General features: G+C 45.0%; 1 protein-coding gene and 2 non-coding genes across 30 annotated transcripts in view; all 3 read left to right on the top strand.

Annotated features, from left to right (window-relative positions):
• TEX14 (testis expressed 14, intercellular bridge forming factor) overlaps positions 1 to 15,820 on the top strand; it is a 161,088-nt gene that overhangs the window by 45,915 nt on the left and 99,353 nt on the right. For 20 of the 28 annotated variants that reach the window (XM_084984941.1, XM_084984939.1, XM_084984940.1 and 17 more), the window contains one exon: positions 8,068 to 8,204. In XM_084984941.1, the coding sequence (XP_084841067.1) occupies positions 8,069 to 8,204 (136 nt within the window). In that variant the 5' untranslated portion in view covers position 8,068. Of the gene's footprint in view, positions 1 to 2,839; positions 2,897 to 3,877; positions 4,065 to 8,067; positions 8,205 to 15,820 lie in introns of those variants that run through there. The other 8 variants (XM_084984929.1, XM_084984922.1, XM_084984938.1 and 5 more) reach the window with 4 other exon arrangements.
• Positions 3,055 to 3,218, top strand: LOC146398191 (U1 spliceosomal RNA). The gene has a single exon (XR_014822169.1). It is a non-coding gene; the product is annotated as a U1 spliceosomal RNA (small nuclear RNA).
• LOC146398190 (U1 spliceosomal RNA) lies at positions 4,093 to 4,256 on the top strand. The gene has a single exon (XR_014822158.1). It is a non-coding gene; the product is annotated as a U1 spliceosomal RNA (small nuclear RNA).

The following is a 15,820-nucleotide window of genomic DNA, read 5'->3' as shown; positions in this document are numbered from 1 at the left end:
AAAAAAAAAAAGGCAACCTGTAGAATGGGAGGACATAGTTTCAAACAATGCAACTGACAAGGGCTTAATCTTTAAAATATACAAACAGCGTACACAACCCCACAGCAAAAAAACCAACAACCCAATTGAAAAATGGGCAAAAGACCTAAATGGGCATTGCTCCAAAGAAGATCTACAGATGCCCAACAGGCATATGAAAAAAATCCTCAACAGCACTAATTATTAGAGAAATGCAAATCAAAACTAAGGAGGTACCACTTCACACCTGTCAGAATGGCCATTAAAAATTAACAAGTGAGTCAGCAGAGGAGTTCCCGTCGTGGCGCAGTGGTTAATGAATCCGACTGGGAACCATGAGTTTGCGATTCGATCCCTGCCCTTGCTGAAAGGGTTAAGTAAGGATCCGGCGTTGCTAATATGGCTCGGATCCCGAGTTGCTGTGGCTCTGGTATATAGGCCGGTGGCTACAGCTCCAATTGGACCCCTAGCCTGGGAACCTCCATATGCCGCGGGATTGGCCCTAGAAAAAAAGCAAAAAGACAAAAAACAAAACAAAACAAAACAAAACAACAAGTGAGTCAGCAGATAACAAAGAGTGTGGAAAAAAGGGTATCCTCCTATACTGTTGGTGGGAATGTGAATTGGTACAACCACTATGGAAAACAGTATGGTGGGACCTCAGAAAACTACATGTAGAACTACCATATGACCCAGCAGTCTCATGCTTGGGCATATATGCAGACAAAACTCTCCTTGAAAAAGGTAGATGCACCCTAGAGTTCCCAGCGTGGTGCAGCGGAAACAAATCCTGCTAGTACCCATGAGGACGCAGGTTCGATCCCTGGCCTTTCTCAGTGGGTTAATAGGATCTGTCATTGCCTTGAGCTGTGGTGTAGGTCGCCTATGAGGCTCGGGTCCAGCGTTGCTGTGGCTGTGGTGTAGGCTGGCAGCTGTAGTTCCAATTCAGCCCCTGGCCTGGGAACCTCCATATGCCCAGGGAGCATCCCTTGAAAAGGCAAAAAGACAAAAAGACCCAAAAAAAAAAAAAAAAAAAAAAAAAAAGAAAGAAAGAAAGAAAAGAAAAGAGAGATGCACCTTGGAGTTCCTGTCCTGGCGCAATGGAAACAAATCTGGCTAGTATCCATGAGGACACAGGTTCGATCCCTGGCCTCGCTCAGGGGGTTAAGGATCTGGCGTTGCAGTGAGCTGTGGTGTAGGCTGGCAGCTGTAGTTCCAATTCAGCCCCTGGCCTGGGAACCTCCATATGCCAAGAGTGCATTCCTAAAAAGCCAAAAAAAAAAAAAAAAAAAAAAAAAAAAGAGATACAAGCACCCGTATGTTCATTGCAGCAGCATTCTCAATAGCCACGACATGGAAACAACCTAAATGTCCATCAACAGATGAATGGATTAAGAAGATGTGGTACATATGCACAATGGAAGACTCTCATCCTAAAACACCCAAAATAATGTCATTTGTAGCCACGTGGATGGAACTAGAGACTCTCATGCCAAGCGAAGTAAGTCAGAAAGAGAAAGGCAAATACCATACGATATCACTTGTATCTGGAACCTAATATACGGCGCAAATGAACCTTTCCACAGAAAAGAAACTCGTGGACTTGGAGAACACTCTTGTGGTTGCCAAGGGGAAGGAGGAGGGAGTGGGATGGACTGGGAATCTGGGGTTAGTGGATGCAAACTATTGCATTTAGAGTGGATAAGCAGTGAGATCCTGCTGCATAGCACACGGAACTCTGGTCACCTGTGATGGAAAACAATGGAGGGTAATGTGAGAAAAAGAATGTGTGTGTGTGTGTGTGTGTGTGTGTGTGTGAGACAGAGAGAGAGAGAGTGGGTCACTTTGCTTACAGCAGAAATGGACAGCACACTGGAAACCAACTACAATGGAAAAAATAAAAATCATTTAGAAATATAAAAAGGAATTGTAAAAATGCATTACTTTAATGTCTTTTTGGAGTTCCTGCTGTGGGTCAGCAGTACCGAACCCAACTAGAATCCATGAGGACTCGGGTTGGATCCCTGGCCCCGCTCAGTGGGTTAAGGATCTGGTGGTGGTGGAGTGGTGGGCTGTGGTGTCAGTCTCAGCTGGGACCTGGCTTGGCTGTAGCTGCGTGGCAGGCCAGCAGCTGCAGCTCCAGTTCAGCCCCCAGACCTGGGAATTTGCATATGCCATGGGTGTGGCCCTGAAAAAGACAAAAGAGAAATTATTTAGTGTACTTTTATTTTTATTTTTATTTTTTTTTGTCTTTTTGCTATTTCTTGGGCCGCTCCCCCAGCATATGGAGGTTCTGAGGCTAGGGGTCCAATCGGAGCTGTAGCCACCAGCCTGCACCAGAGCCACAGCAACACGGGATCGGAGCCGCGTCTGCAACCTACACCACAGCTCATGGCAACGCTGGATCATTAACCCACTGAGCAAGCGCAGGGACCGAACCAGCAACCTCATGGTTCCTAGTTGGATTCGTTAACCACTGTGCCACGACGGGACCTCCACTTTTATGTTTTTTTAACTCTTTGCCCGTGGTGTGCAGTGGCTTGATGTGGGATGTCAGTTCCCAGATGTGCCGACCCCTGGGATCTCTCCGGATGGGACCGAACCCAGGCTGCACTGGTAAAAGTGCTAAGTCCTAACCAGTAGATCACCAGGGAACTCCATAAAATCGTTTTGCCCCAAAGGGAGGTAACAGTCACAGGTTCCAGGGATTGGGGCGGGGACATGTTGGTGGGTTGTTAGTCAGCTACCGCATCAAGCAAGGCCGGGGACAGAGTCGTCGGGCGCTGCCGAGTGATGTCACTATGTGATGCTTGGAGTATGTAGATGAGCGCAGTGGCTGCTGGTCCTGTTCCCTTTCTGCATACTGTGCTTACTTTTGGTAGGAGTTCCAGCGTCCAGCGTGTTTTCGCCAGGCTTTTGTAGCTTTGAGGCGTCGTTTGGGTGCAGGCGGTGGTGTAGCGGGTCCGTGACTGGAGTGACCGTCTGTGCGAAGTGTCTGGGGTCGGAGGGTGAGGAGGCAGGCGAGGCCGGCAACTCATACTTACCTGGCAGGGGAGATACCATGATCACGAAGGTGGTTTTCCCAGGGCGAGGCTTATCCATTGCACTCCGGATGTGCTGACCCCTGCGATTTCCCCAAATGTGGGAAACTCGACTGCATAATTTGTGGTAGTGGGGGACTGCGTTCGCGCTTTCCCCTGGTGTAGCTGGTCCAAAAAAAAAGTCTTCGTTTGCTTTTTTTTTTTTTTTTTTTTTTTTCTCCTCCAGTAGCTTTTTGTGTGTGAGTGTAATAAATGCGTTAGAATAAGAACTCTTTTTTTTTATGTTTTGAGGTTGTGGGAGGAGTCCTTGCTAACGGATTTGATGATTTCTCCTGTGGCGCATCAGGTTACGGATTGCATTATCTTTCCCCTGTCTCGTTAGTTGGGTAGGAGATCCTTCTGTGTCCAGACCTGTGGTGTAGGTAGTAATCGCATCTTCGATCCCGATTGGCTGTAGTGCAGGCTGGGGTGCTGCAGCTGATGGATTTGACCCGTAGCCCGGGAACTATGGTGAACTGCGCATGCAGCCGTTAAAGCAAAACATAATTTGTAATATCTGCTTCTTCCTTATAAGGGACCTGTGATTACATTAAACGCACTTGGGTAGTTCAGGATGCCCCCACCCCTTGCCCACCCAGTCGCAAAATCTTAATCACATTTGTAAAATCTGTCTGCCATACAGGGAGGTAAATTCCAGGAATTGGGGCGGGGACATGTTGGTGGGTCGTGTTGGTAGTCAGCTACCACATCAAGCAAGGCCGGGGATAGAGACGTCGGGCGCTGCCGAGTGATGTCACTAGGCGATGCTTGGAGTATGTAGATGAGCGCAGTGGCTGCTGGTCCTGTTCCCTTTCTGCATACTGTGCTTACTTTTGGCAGGAGTTCCAGCGTCCAGCGTGTTTTCGCCAGGCTTTTGTGGTTTTGAGGCGTCGTTTGGGTGCAGGCGGTGGTGTAGCGGGTCCGTGACTGGAGTGACCGTCTGTGCGAAGTGTCTGGGGTCGGAGGGTGAGGAGGCAGGCGAGGCCGGCAACTCATACTTACCTGGCAGGGGAGATACCATGATCACGAAGGTGGTTTTCCCAGGGCGAGGCTTATCCATTGCACTCCGGATGTGCTGACCCCTGCGATTTCCCCAAATGTGGGAAACTCGACTGCATAATTTGTGGTAGTGGGGGACTGCGTTCGCGCTTTCCCCTGGTATTTTGTGGTCTTACCAGTAGATATGCTTTGTTAAGTTTTTTTTTTTGTTTTTTTCGTGTAACTAAGTTTTAGCGTGAGTTGTATTCTTAACGTGGTGTTCGTCATTGTAAACTGGCTTGTAATGGGGCTGTCCCTTTTGCTTTTGTTTGCCTCTGTGGGGGTGTGTTTTTTGTCTGCCCTGGAAACTTCCCCCCACCAAAAACCGTGATTTAACTGTTTTAAAGTTAAAGTAGTGTTTTTTGTAACTTTTTGCTGTGAGCTGACTCTTAGGGACAGCCACAGCTCTGCTACCCAATTTGATTGATTCCTTAGGTAAGGTGGACAGCAGGGTAGAATTCATTGACAGATTTCTCACTTTGATGCTGAGGTAGTATAAAAGTCAGCTAGATAATCTCCTCCAAGTCATTCAACGTGGAATCAGCCAGTTACACCATCCGGTCACTGAAGGACACCAAGACCCCGGTTGATGCTATGAATGTGGGAGTAAATGAGATGAAGAAAGCATATACAAGCAAGTGAAAAGTGACCAGATTGAGGATCTAGAAGACCAGCTAAAGCATATGATGGAAGATACAAATGAAATCCAAGAAGCACGGAGTTGTAGTTATGGCAACCCAGAATTAGATGAAGATGACCTAGAAGCAGAGTTGGATGCACTGGTTTGATGAAGACAGTTCTTACTTGGATGAAGCAGCAGCTGCACCTGCAATTCCAGAAGCTGTTTCCATTGATACAAAGAATAAGGATGGAGTCATGGTGGATGAATTCGGATCGACACATATCCCTGCTTCGTAGACTTGCATCATTCAAGTACTTCGTGTGAAATAAACACATATTTTGGGACTAGGAAGTATTTATCTTTCGCAATTTGCCATAACAGATTTGTATTTCCTTCCTGTCTTTGAAGGGAATGAAGAGTTAATTACATTGCTTTTATTGTTTTGTTTTGTTTTCCTTAAGAGACTCATTGCTTGGAGGAAGGTTTCTTCATACTAAATTTTTTTTTTTTTTTTTTTTTTTTTGTCTTTTTAGGGCCACGCACACGGCATATGGAGGTTCCCAGGCTAGAGGTCGAATCAGAGCTGTAGCTGCTGCAACATCAGATCTGAGCCGAGTCTACAGTCTGAGTCTGCGATCTATACCACAACTCACAGCAATGCCGGATCCTTAACCCATCCTCATAAATACTAGTTGGATTTGTTTCTGCTGGGGCACGAAGGCTACTCCCTGAGTTTGGAATTTTTGAAGATAATTTTTTTTTTTTTTTTTTTGCTGTGACCACAGTATGTGGAAGTTCCCCAGGATTGCTGTGAGAATGCTGGATCCTTAACCGCTAGGCCACCGGGGAACTTCTGGGGTTTTTAATTTATTTATATTACTTGAACATTTTATGTCAAAACATAATCATCATGTGTTTGTGTAAATGCAATTAAATAAAAAATTTAAAGAGATCAAAAGACATTAGGATGGCTATTATTTTATTTTTATTTTATTTTTTTAAGACAAATATTAGGAAGTCCCCTCTCTTGGCTTAGCAGGTTAAGGTATCCACTGTTGTCACTGATCTGGCTCATGTCACTGCTGTGGCATGGTTTCAGTCTCTAGCCCAGGAACTTCTGCATGCAGTGGGTATGGCCAAAAACAAAACCAAAAATTTCATATTGGTAGAAGGCCTGGAAAAATTGGAACCCTTTTGCAGTGCTAATGGTAATGTAAGATGGATGCTAGAATATAATATGGCTGTTCCTCAAAAAAATTAAGCAATCTAGGAGTTACCTGGAAACGAATCTGACTAGCCTCCATGAGGACGTTGGTTTGATCCCTAGCCTCACTCAGTGGGTTAATGATCCGGCATTGCCAAGAGCTTTGGTATAGGTCACAGAAGTGGCCCAAACCCCTCGTTGCTGTGGCTGTGGCGTAGGCCAGCAGCTGTAGCTCCAAGTGGACCCCTAGCCTGGGAACCTCCACATGCCATGGCTGTGGCTGTAAAAGACAGCAACCAAAAAAACCCACGAGAATTGAAAACAGGGATTCATAGCAGCATTATTCACAATAGCCAATGGTGAAATCAACCCATGTCTATCAGTGGAGGAATGGATAAACAAAATGGAGTACGTATACACAATGGAAAATTATTCCGCCTTAAAAAGGAAAGAAATTCTGACATATGCTGCAACATGGATGAACCTTGAGAGCATACTGAAATAAGCAAGTGACAAAAAGACAAATACTGTATGTTTCCACTTACATGAAGCACCTAGAGTAGTCTTCAGAGACATAGAAAGTAAAATGGTGGTTGGCCAGGGCCCGGGAGGAGGAGAAAATGCAGAGTTGATATCCAATTTGGAAAGATGAAAAAAATCCTTAAGGTAGGGATTCCCTTGGGACGCAGTAGGTGAAAGGTCCGACATTGTCACTGCTGTGACTCTGGTTATTGCTGTGGTGTGAGTTTAATCCCTGGCCCAGGAACTTCCATATGCCGTGGGTACAACCAAAAAGAAAAAAAAAAAAAAAAAGGAAGAAAGAAGTGGAGATTGGAGGGTGGTGATGGTCATACAACAGTGTGAATGTCCTCAGTGCCACTGAACGTCACACTTAACATTTGTTTAAAGGGGTAAATGTTATCTATGTATATTTTACCACAATAAAATAAAGAAGGAATAAAGGCAATGGCACACAAAGGTGAACATTCCAGAATGACAGGGTCTGCAAACGCACACTGGATTTGTCCAGGTGTCAGAAGGTACTGGGGGCTTTGGCCAGCAGCCCACTGTCTGGGGTATGTGGGAGAAGAACACATTAGCAGGTCCTCAGTGCAGCCAGTCTAGCTGAATGGATGAGTGAAGTAGAGACAGTAAGTGTAGACTCCTTTTTCAAGAATGTTTTCTGCTTTCTTTTTTATAATTAATAAAACCAAAACCATATGCATATTTATATGCCGTAACTAGCTATTATTAGTGTATTAGTTTGCTAGGACTGCCGTAACAAAATACCACAGATGGGATGGATTATACTACAGAAATTAATTTTCTCAAGATTCTGGATGCCAGAAGTGCAACATCAAGATGCCAACAGGGTCAGGTTCTTCGAAGCTTCTTTCCTTGGTGTGCAGATGGCCACCTTCTTGCTGCTTATTCACATGGTTTATGCTCTATGCAAGCGCCCCTTGGGTCTCTTCCTCTTCTTATAAGGGAGTTCCCATGGTGGCTCAGAGGAAACGAATCTGACTAGGAACCATGAGGATGCGGGTTCAATCCCTGGCCTCGATCAGGGGGTTAAGATCTGGTGCTGGTGTTGCCGTGGCTGTTGTGTAGGCTGGTGGATACAGCTCCGGTTAGATCCCTAACCCAGGAACCTCCATATGTTGCAGGTGCGGCCCTAAAAAGACAAAAAGACAATATATATGTATGTGTATTGAGCTCTTCAATTTCACCAGTAACATTGAGAACAAACTTTAATTTTGTAGCATTTCAGTAATTGTACCCCTAATCCTGTTCCTTATAAATGAAAGTGCACAAGAAGTGAAAGAGGGAGTTCCCTTCATGGCTCAGAGGTTTACGAACCTGACTGGGAACCATGAGGATGTGGGTTTGATTGATCCCTAGCGTCGCTCAGAGGGTTAAGGATCCAGTGTTGCTGTGGTTGTGGTGTAGGCTGGCCGCTGTAGCTCCTATTGGACCCCTAGACGGGGAACTTCCACGTGCGGCCCTAAAAAGCAAAAAAAAAAAAAAAAAAACGAAAGAATCTAAGTTGTTTCTTTGCATTTCTGATTCAATTGGAATAAATGTAATGCCTCCTTTTGAAACAGGATGTCTCGGGCTGTTCATCTTCCAGTCCCATGTCCGGTTCAGCTTGGTTCGTTAAGAAATGACTCTTTGGAAGCACAGCTACATGAGTATGTCAAACAAGGGAACTACGTGAAAGTGAAGAAGATCCTGAAGAAAGGTAGGCCCTGTACTGAAATGGCAGATGCACCCTGATTCGCATTACTGAGTAGCGTTGGAAGACAAACCAGGTACATCATAAAACTATGAGTTCTTGGGGAAATTGGAGGTTTAAGCTTAGAGATAAGATACCTCCGCCAGTGCAGTCATGTTGTTCAATAGAGGTCTTAAATCACTGGACGCTGGCTTACCTCCTTAAGGCCTTCCAGCTGTTAGGCTCCTAAAGGTTTCTCATGGGACCCCAGCCACCCTCCTCCGCTTCTGCCTGATTCCCTTTTCCTTCAAATCTCTTCCACCCACTGAGTATTCTGAGGCCTGTCATGGAGTGAGAAGGTCAGATTTCACAGCTCTCCTCTTCTTTGCTCCTTAGACTCACTTGGTGCTTTTGTTTTCAGGGTTTTTTGCTTCTTGTTTTGTTTGTTTTGGTTTTTTGGTTTTTCTAGGTCGGCAGCTGCAGCTCTGATTCAGCCCCTAAACTGGGAACTTCCATGTGCTGTGCGTGCAGCCTAAAATGTGAAAAAAAAGTTATACTCCTTTTATAGTTCTTATAAACTATTGGCTATACTACTTTTGTTGTGTAATATACCCTTGTAGCTTATTTATTTATTTATTTATTTATTTATTTATTTTTGTCTTTTTGTCTTTTTGTTGTTGTTGTTGTTGTTGCTATTTCTTGGGCCGCTCCCGCGGCATATGGAGGTTCCCAGGCTAGGGGTCAAATCGGAGCTGTAGCCACCGGCCTACGCCAGAGCCACAGCAACGCGGGATCCGAGCCGTGTCTGCAACCTACACCACAGCTCACGGCAACACTGGATCATTAACCCACTGAGCAAGGGCAGGGACCGAACCCGCAACCTCATGGTTCCTAGTCGGATTTGTTAACCACTGTGCCACGACAGGAACTCCCTTATTTATTTTTTTATTTCATTTTATTTTATCTTTTGGTTTTTCAAGGGATCAAAACTACATCCTTATGGATACTAGTCAGATTCATTTCTGCTAAGTCATGACAGGAACTCCTGTAGCTTATTTATTTTATACATTGTAGTTTGTATCTCTTAATCCCCACCCCTCTTCTGTCACTCCCCCTTTCCCTCTCTCTACTGGTAACCACTAGTTTGTTATATAAGTCTGTGACGCTGTTTCTTTTTTATTAGGTTCATTAGCTTGTTTTTTGTTGTTGTTGTTTTTTATATTTGGCCACACATACATCATGCAGAAGTGCCTGGGCCAAGGATCGAACCTGTGCCCCAGTATTGATGGTGCTAGACAGTGCTCGGCAACCAGGGAGCTCCTTGTTTTATTTTATTTATTTATTTATTTATTTATTTATTTATTTTTGTTTTTTTGCTATTTCTTTGGGCCGCTCCCACGGCATATGGAGGTTCCCAGGCCAGGGGTCGAATCGGAGCTGTAGCCTCTGGCCTACGCCAATGCCACAGCAACGTGGGATCTGAGCCGCATCTGCAACCTACACCACAGCTCACGGCAACGCTGGATCCTTAACCCACTGAGCAAGGGCAGGGACCGAACCCGCAACCTCATGGTTCCTAGTCGGATTCGTTAACCACTGCGCCACGATGGGAACCTCCCTTGTTTTATTTTTGATTCCACGTGTAAGTTTTATCATACAATACTTGTCTGTCTCTGTTTGACCTAATGCATCTTAAATTTTTGGCACTAAGCTAGAGCAGAGGATGGAGTTGATGGGTAAAACTGGATATGAATAGGACTTTGTATCTGGATTTTTTTTTTTTTTTTTTTTTTTTTTTTGGTCTTTTTAGGGCCACGCTGCAGCATATGGAAGTTCCCAGGCTAGGGGTGGAATTTGAGCTGTAGCTGTCGGCCTACACCACAGCCACAGCAGCACCAGATCCAACTCATGTCTGTGACCTGCACCACAGCTCATGGCAGCGCCAGATCCTTAACCCACTGAGCGAGGTCAGGGATTGAACCCACATCCTCATGGATACCAGTCAGGTTCGTTACCACTGAGCCACAACGGGAACTCCCTGTGTCTGGAAATTTTGTCTAAAGCCTCACGGTGAAGATCAAGGGGTAATAAATTCCCCCACAGTCTAAAGCAGAGCTTCTTAGGAGATAGCCAAAATGATCCTTGGACCTTCAACTCCATCATTCACCTCAGGCCTGTCCAAGAGAGGTGATGGGGTAGTGACGGGAGTGTCAGTGGAAAAGATTCTTTAAAAGGCATTCACTTAGTACAACCACTATGGAGAACAGCATGGAGGTTCCTTAAGAAACTAAATGAAGAACTGTCATATGACCCAGCAGTCCCACTCCTGGGCATATATCCAGAGAAAACCATCATTTAAAAGGGCAGGAGGAGTTCCCGTCGTGGCGCAGTGGTTAACAAATCCGACTAGGAACCATGAGGTTGCGGGTTCGGTCCCTGCCCTTGCTCAGTGGGTTAACGATCCGGCGTTGCCGTGAGCTGTGATGTAGGTTGCAGATGCGGCTCGGATCCTGCGTTGCTGTGACTCTGGCGTAGGCCGGTGGCTACAGCTCCGATTCAACCCCTAGCCTGGGAACCTCCATATGCCGCGGGAGCGGCCCAAGAAATAGCAACAATGACAACAACAACAACAACAAAAATAAAATGTTTACGTGTATAAAAAAAAAAAAAAAAAAAAGGCAGGAGTTCTCTCACACACACATACACACAAAATCCAAACTGATACTCTGCCTTTTAATTGGAGTGTTTAATCCAGTAACATTTAATGTAAATAATGATATGGTTGGATTTAGCATTAACATTTTATTAGATTATTTGCTTTCTGTTTGTTCTCTGTTTTTTGTTCTTTCTATTCTCTTTTCTGTCTTCTTTTGACTTAACCAAATATTTTTTTAGAATTCAATTTTAATTTAATTTAGCTATTGTTTTTTAGCTATACTCTCTAAATTTTTTTAATGGTTGCTCTAGTGATTATATATCTTTACTTTTTCAGTCTACTAAGAGTTAATATTGTATCAGAGCTCCCACTCTGGTGAAAAGCATTGGTGGCATCTTGGGAGCACTGGGATGTGGCTTCGATCCCTGCCCAGCACAGTGGGTTAAAGATCTGGCATTTACACAGCTGCTGCTTAGGTTGAGACTTTGGTGCGGATCTGATTCCTGGCCGGGGAGCTCCATATGCTGATGGGTGGCCAAAAATGGGGGAAAAAAAGTTAATATTGTATCACTTTGAATAAATTAAGCCTTATAATATATACAACCATGTAAACTCATTTCTCTCCTTCCCCTGTCCTTTATATTAAAGATGTCATCAGTTTTACATCTGCATGAGTTATGAATCCCATAATATAATTTTATAATTTTTACTTAAAACAGACAATATACTTTAAAGAAATTAAGAGGAAAAACTAATCTTTAGCATTTACCTATGTATTTACCATTTCTGGTGCTCTTCATTCTTTCAGGAAGGCTTTAGTTTCCTTCTTCAGCCTGAAGAATTACCTTTAACATTTCTTGTACTGTAGATCTTCTGAAAATAAATTTTTTTCTTTTTTCTTTTTGCCTTTTTGCCATTTCTAGGGCTGCTTCCCATGGCATATGGAGGTTCCCAGGCTAGGGGTCAAATGGGAGCTGTAGCCTCTGGCCTACACCATAGCAACACCAGATCCAAGCCACATCTGTGACCCATACCACAGCTCATGGCAACGCCAGATCCTTAACCCACTGAAGGAGGCCAGGGATCAAACCTGGCCTCCTCCATTTCCACTGAGCCACGAAGGGAACGCCTAGATTTTTATTTCGAAATGGTTGCTCTGGCTGCAGAAGGCTGTGAGGTATGAGAAGGGGGAGAAAAGAGTAGGTAGGATGACTTGTTTTAAACTTGAACAAATGGGTTGAATGTGGTGTCTTTGAAAGAGGAATAGGTTTGGGAAGGAAGCTATTGTGAGAAATAACTCACCTGCCCAAACTCCAAGAATGGACTCAGAGACACGGAGTGCAGCCCAAGCGAGACTTAGTGGAGGTCTCACCAGATCGGGTGTCTGGTGGGCAGGTACACCCGGTGCCCCTACAACAAGCAATCACATTCCCCTGCCCGCAAGTCCCTCCCCCGGTTCCTCATTGGCTGAGAACTTTGGGGTGCAGAGTCTTCCCGGTTGTCATTTTCTCTTTTCTTCCCAGTTTAGGTGTCGGTTCTGGGGCGGCCTTTTGCTTCTCCCTTCTCGCTCATTAATTCCCTCTCTTGTGTTTTGAATTCACCAGTAGAGTGAGCCTGTGCGAAACCCTAGTCACTCCACCCTTCCTACCCAGGACTTCGCTGTGTGGCCCCAGGGTTGTTTGCTAAGGATTTTTCCAAATTCCTGGTTTACATAGACATTATCAAGGACTTTCCAGATTTGTGAGCCTTAACAGTTGTCAGTCAGCAACAAGTCATTATGCAGGCTATGCATGTAAGCTAGCTGGTGGTAGTTCCCCAGTCTTAAGTTAGCATTTACTCTTGAAAATGGACCGTTAAACATTAATATTTCTTACACTATTTTAAGTCAGTTTGGGTCACCTGAGTTTGAGACATCTGTAATTCAGCTAAGTGGAATGTCACATAGAAGCTGGATATATAAGCCAGCAGCTCAGAAGAGGTCTGACTGCAGATACATGTTATAAAAACAGGGATGATCAAGAGAAAGGGGGCCAAGGTCTGTGGCACAGCCAATTAAGGTGTCACTGCGGTAGCGCAGGTTGGATTTCTGGCCCAGGAACTTCCACTTGCCGTGGATGTAGCCAAAAATTATAATAACGGTGATAGTAAAAGAGAAAGGGGAGAGGGAGAAAATCGCCTTATTCCTCCTTCTTCAAGTCTTCCCTCATTAATTCCTCATGGATGTCGAGCAGGGGGCAGTTTTGACCCTACATGGCCCATCCAGGACTGTCATGGCACCATGGAGAAATTAATTCAGGCTTCAGAATAATGGGGCCTTTCACTTTGAAATGTCACCTTTCCCTAAATTATTATATTTTCGTGTGTGCAGAGTATGTCTTAGGGGTCATTAACTTGTTGACATCATGGGGCAGGATGGCCTTATTTTTCTCACTATTGTTTTATTGTCTTGAGGCATGACTCGTGTGTTCATTGCATGATTTCGTTGCATGAGTTGCTTGCTTTGGCTGTTAGGCAAGCCTGTCTGGCTTTGCCATTAAGCAGCTTTGCTTTGTTTCACCAGTGAAGCAAGTCCACATATTTTAGGATTTTCCCATTGCATTCTTGAGTGACCGTTAACATACCGTGATCTCCCAAAGCCCCCTCAGTTTCCCTCTTTATCTTCAGTCCCTTAGTGGGATTTCTTAGTGAACTGTTTGATTATCTTACTCTACCCCTGTCAAAGTGACTAAAAACAGTTACACACCCTCATGTGTAAGGTGTTTTCTTTTTTTTGTCGCATCTGTGGTATGTGGAAGTTCCTAGTCCAGGGATCGAACCCTAGTCACTGCAGTGTCAACACCAGATCCTTGACCCAGTAAGCCTCAAGGGAACTCCAAGGTGTGTTCTTTGAGAAGCCGGGACCAACTTTTGCCATAAGTAAATAGGTAGGCTTCCTCTAAGACTTGGAAGCCAGGAAGATGAGTCATTTAAGACTGAACTTTGAGGGATGGCATATTTAGTTCTTTCCTCTGGAAATGAATTTTTTGTGTGTGCGTGTGTGTGTCTTTTTGCCTTTTCTTGGGCCACTCCCTCGAATATGGAGTTTCCCAGGCTAGGGTTCTAATCGGAGCTGTAGCCGCCAGCCTACGCCGGAGCCACAGCAACGCGTGATCTGAGCCACATCTGCAGCTCACGGCAATGCCGGATCCTTAACCCACTGAGCAAGGCCAGGGATCGAACCCGCAACCTCATGGCTCCTAGTCGGATTCGTTAACCACTGAGTCACGATGGAAATGCCCCAGAAATGAATTTGATTGGAGACTAGACCTCCAGAGGGAGACACTCTGGTTTTCTTTCTTTCTTTCTTTCTTTTTTTTTCAATGAAAAGATACTAATAACCATCATCCGAGCCTTAGTGCAATAGTAACAAAAGTCAGTGATAACGGGTTGCTGTAACAAATACAACAATGAAAATGTCTGAAATATTGTGAGAATTACCAAAATGTGACAGAAGACACCAAGTGAACAAATGCTGTTGGAAAAATGACTTGCTCAAGACAGGGTTGCCCCCAAAAAGATGTTATCTGCAAAGTGCAATAAAATAAGCCTGTACTGTACACTGCCTTACTAGTTTCACAATAGAAGGAAGCAGTCTCCTCATGTACCACTTAAGACCGAAAGTTGTGCTCCCTGAATTACAGAATGAAAAGAATTCAAAGTAAACGTAATGGCTCTTATAAAGCAAAGCTTACAATTTACCATTTTAAATTAACAACCTATCCATAAAATACTTAACGTGGTGTTCTTTGGGGATTGTGAGCAAGAAAGGCTTAGCCCTGGCACCACAGAACATAAACATACTTGTAAGGCCAATTCCTTATGTGAGTTAGGCCTGTGCTCACTGCCCCTGTTATGATACAGAGACACCCCTCTCATCTCCTGGTTTCTTCATACTCGGAATCTCTTGGCATTTCTACTCTTCCCTCAGAGTGTGCCGTTATCCCATCTCCAGGACACACACATTTCACAAGAAGGCTTGCTCTTCTGATGCCCTGGGAGAAGGGGCAAAAACCAATCTAGCAGGGACCTTACACGTTGATGGCTGATGGTCCAGGCCGGTTTAGTGAAGGAATGCTGGTAGACAATCAAACCTTTTCCCCAATCCCTGGGTGAAAACAGCTTTGCTTCCTCTAAGACTGTTCTTTAGCTTTTACCACTTACCTTTTGTGGCAAACGTGGCAAGGGCTTAAGTGGACCCTGACCATTGTTTTTACCCAGTAGCCCAGGTGATATGGTTGGGACTTCTGCTTACAGCTCAGGTGTTAAGAACCCAAGTTTCCTTCATACCCCCAGCTCCTTTACCTTAATCGCAGTGATATAGCAAAGGCATTTTTTCCGCCGCCCATCGATGTTGGTGTTGAGAGCTCGCAAAATGTGCTGGAACTTCTCAGGGATTACTAGAGACATGGCTGCGGCGCTGCAGCGGCGGCACATAGGCCTCCAGTGGAAGAGCCACACTGGTTTTCCAGAAGGAACCCCACCTCAATCCAATGCAGGCTGCACCCAGGACCACCTGCGGTTCCCTGAGGAACATCTGTGAGAACAGGGAAATAATCACACCCTTATCCTCCAGCTGTTGAGAAGATAAAGTGAGACAGGGGGTTAAAATGCCAATCGTGGAGAAGGCACTCGTAACCACTATGGGTACCTTTATTATTAAGCCAGATTAGACCGGTTCTTTTGTCTCTTTTCCTCTTCGCCTGACATCTCTGGTTCAAGGCAAAGGAAACCGTATTCCTCCAAGTTTCTACAGGCCAGAGGCTATCCACACGGACCCACAGCCAGCAGAGCGTTCCCTCAGCCTACGGCGGGTCGAGGTCGCCGGATCTGGACCCAGCTGTCCCCGGGCGCGGTGGGCGGGGTAATAGTAGCGTCGAGGGAGAGTCCTCTGCTCGCAGTGTGTGATTAGCTGCCTGGAAGCCATATGTTAACGAAGTCTGCTACTGCT

The sequence above is a fragment of the Sus scrofa genome, chromosome 12, assembly GCF_054392235.1.
Source record: "Sus scrofa isolate SSC_HxYL_T2T_F1_AM1 chromosome 12, Sscrofa_HxYL_maternal_Yorkshire_Landrace_v2.0, whole genome shotgun sequence".
Lineage (NCBI taxonomy): Eukaryota > Metazoa > Chordata > Mammalia > Artiodactyla > Suidae > Sus > Sus scrofa.
Note: the sequence above shows the minus strand (reverse complement) of the source record. Positions and strands in the feature narration are given on the sequence as shown.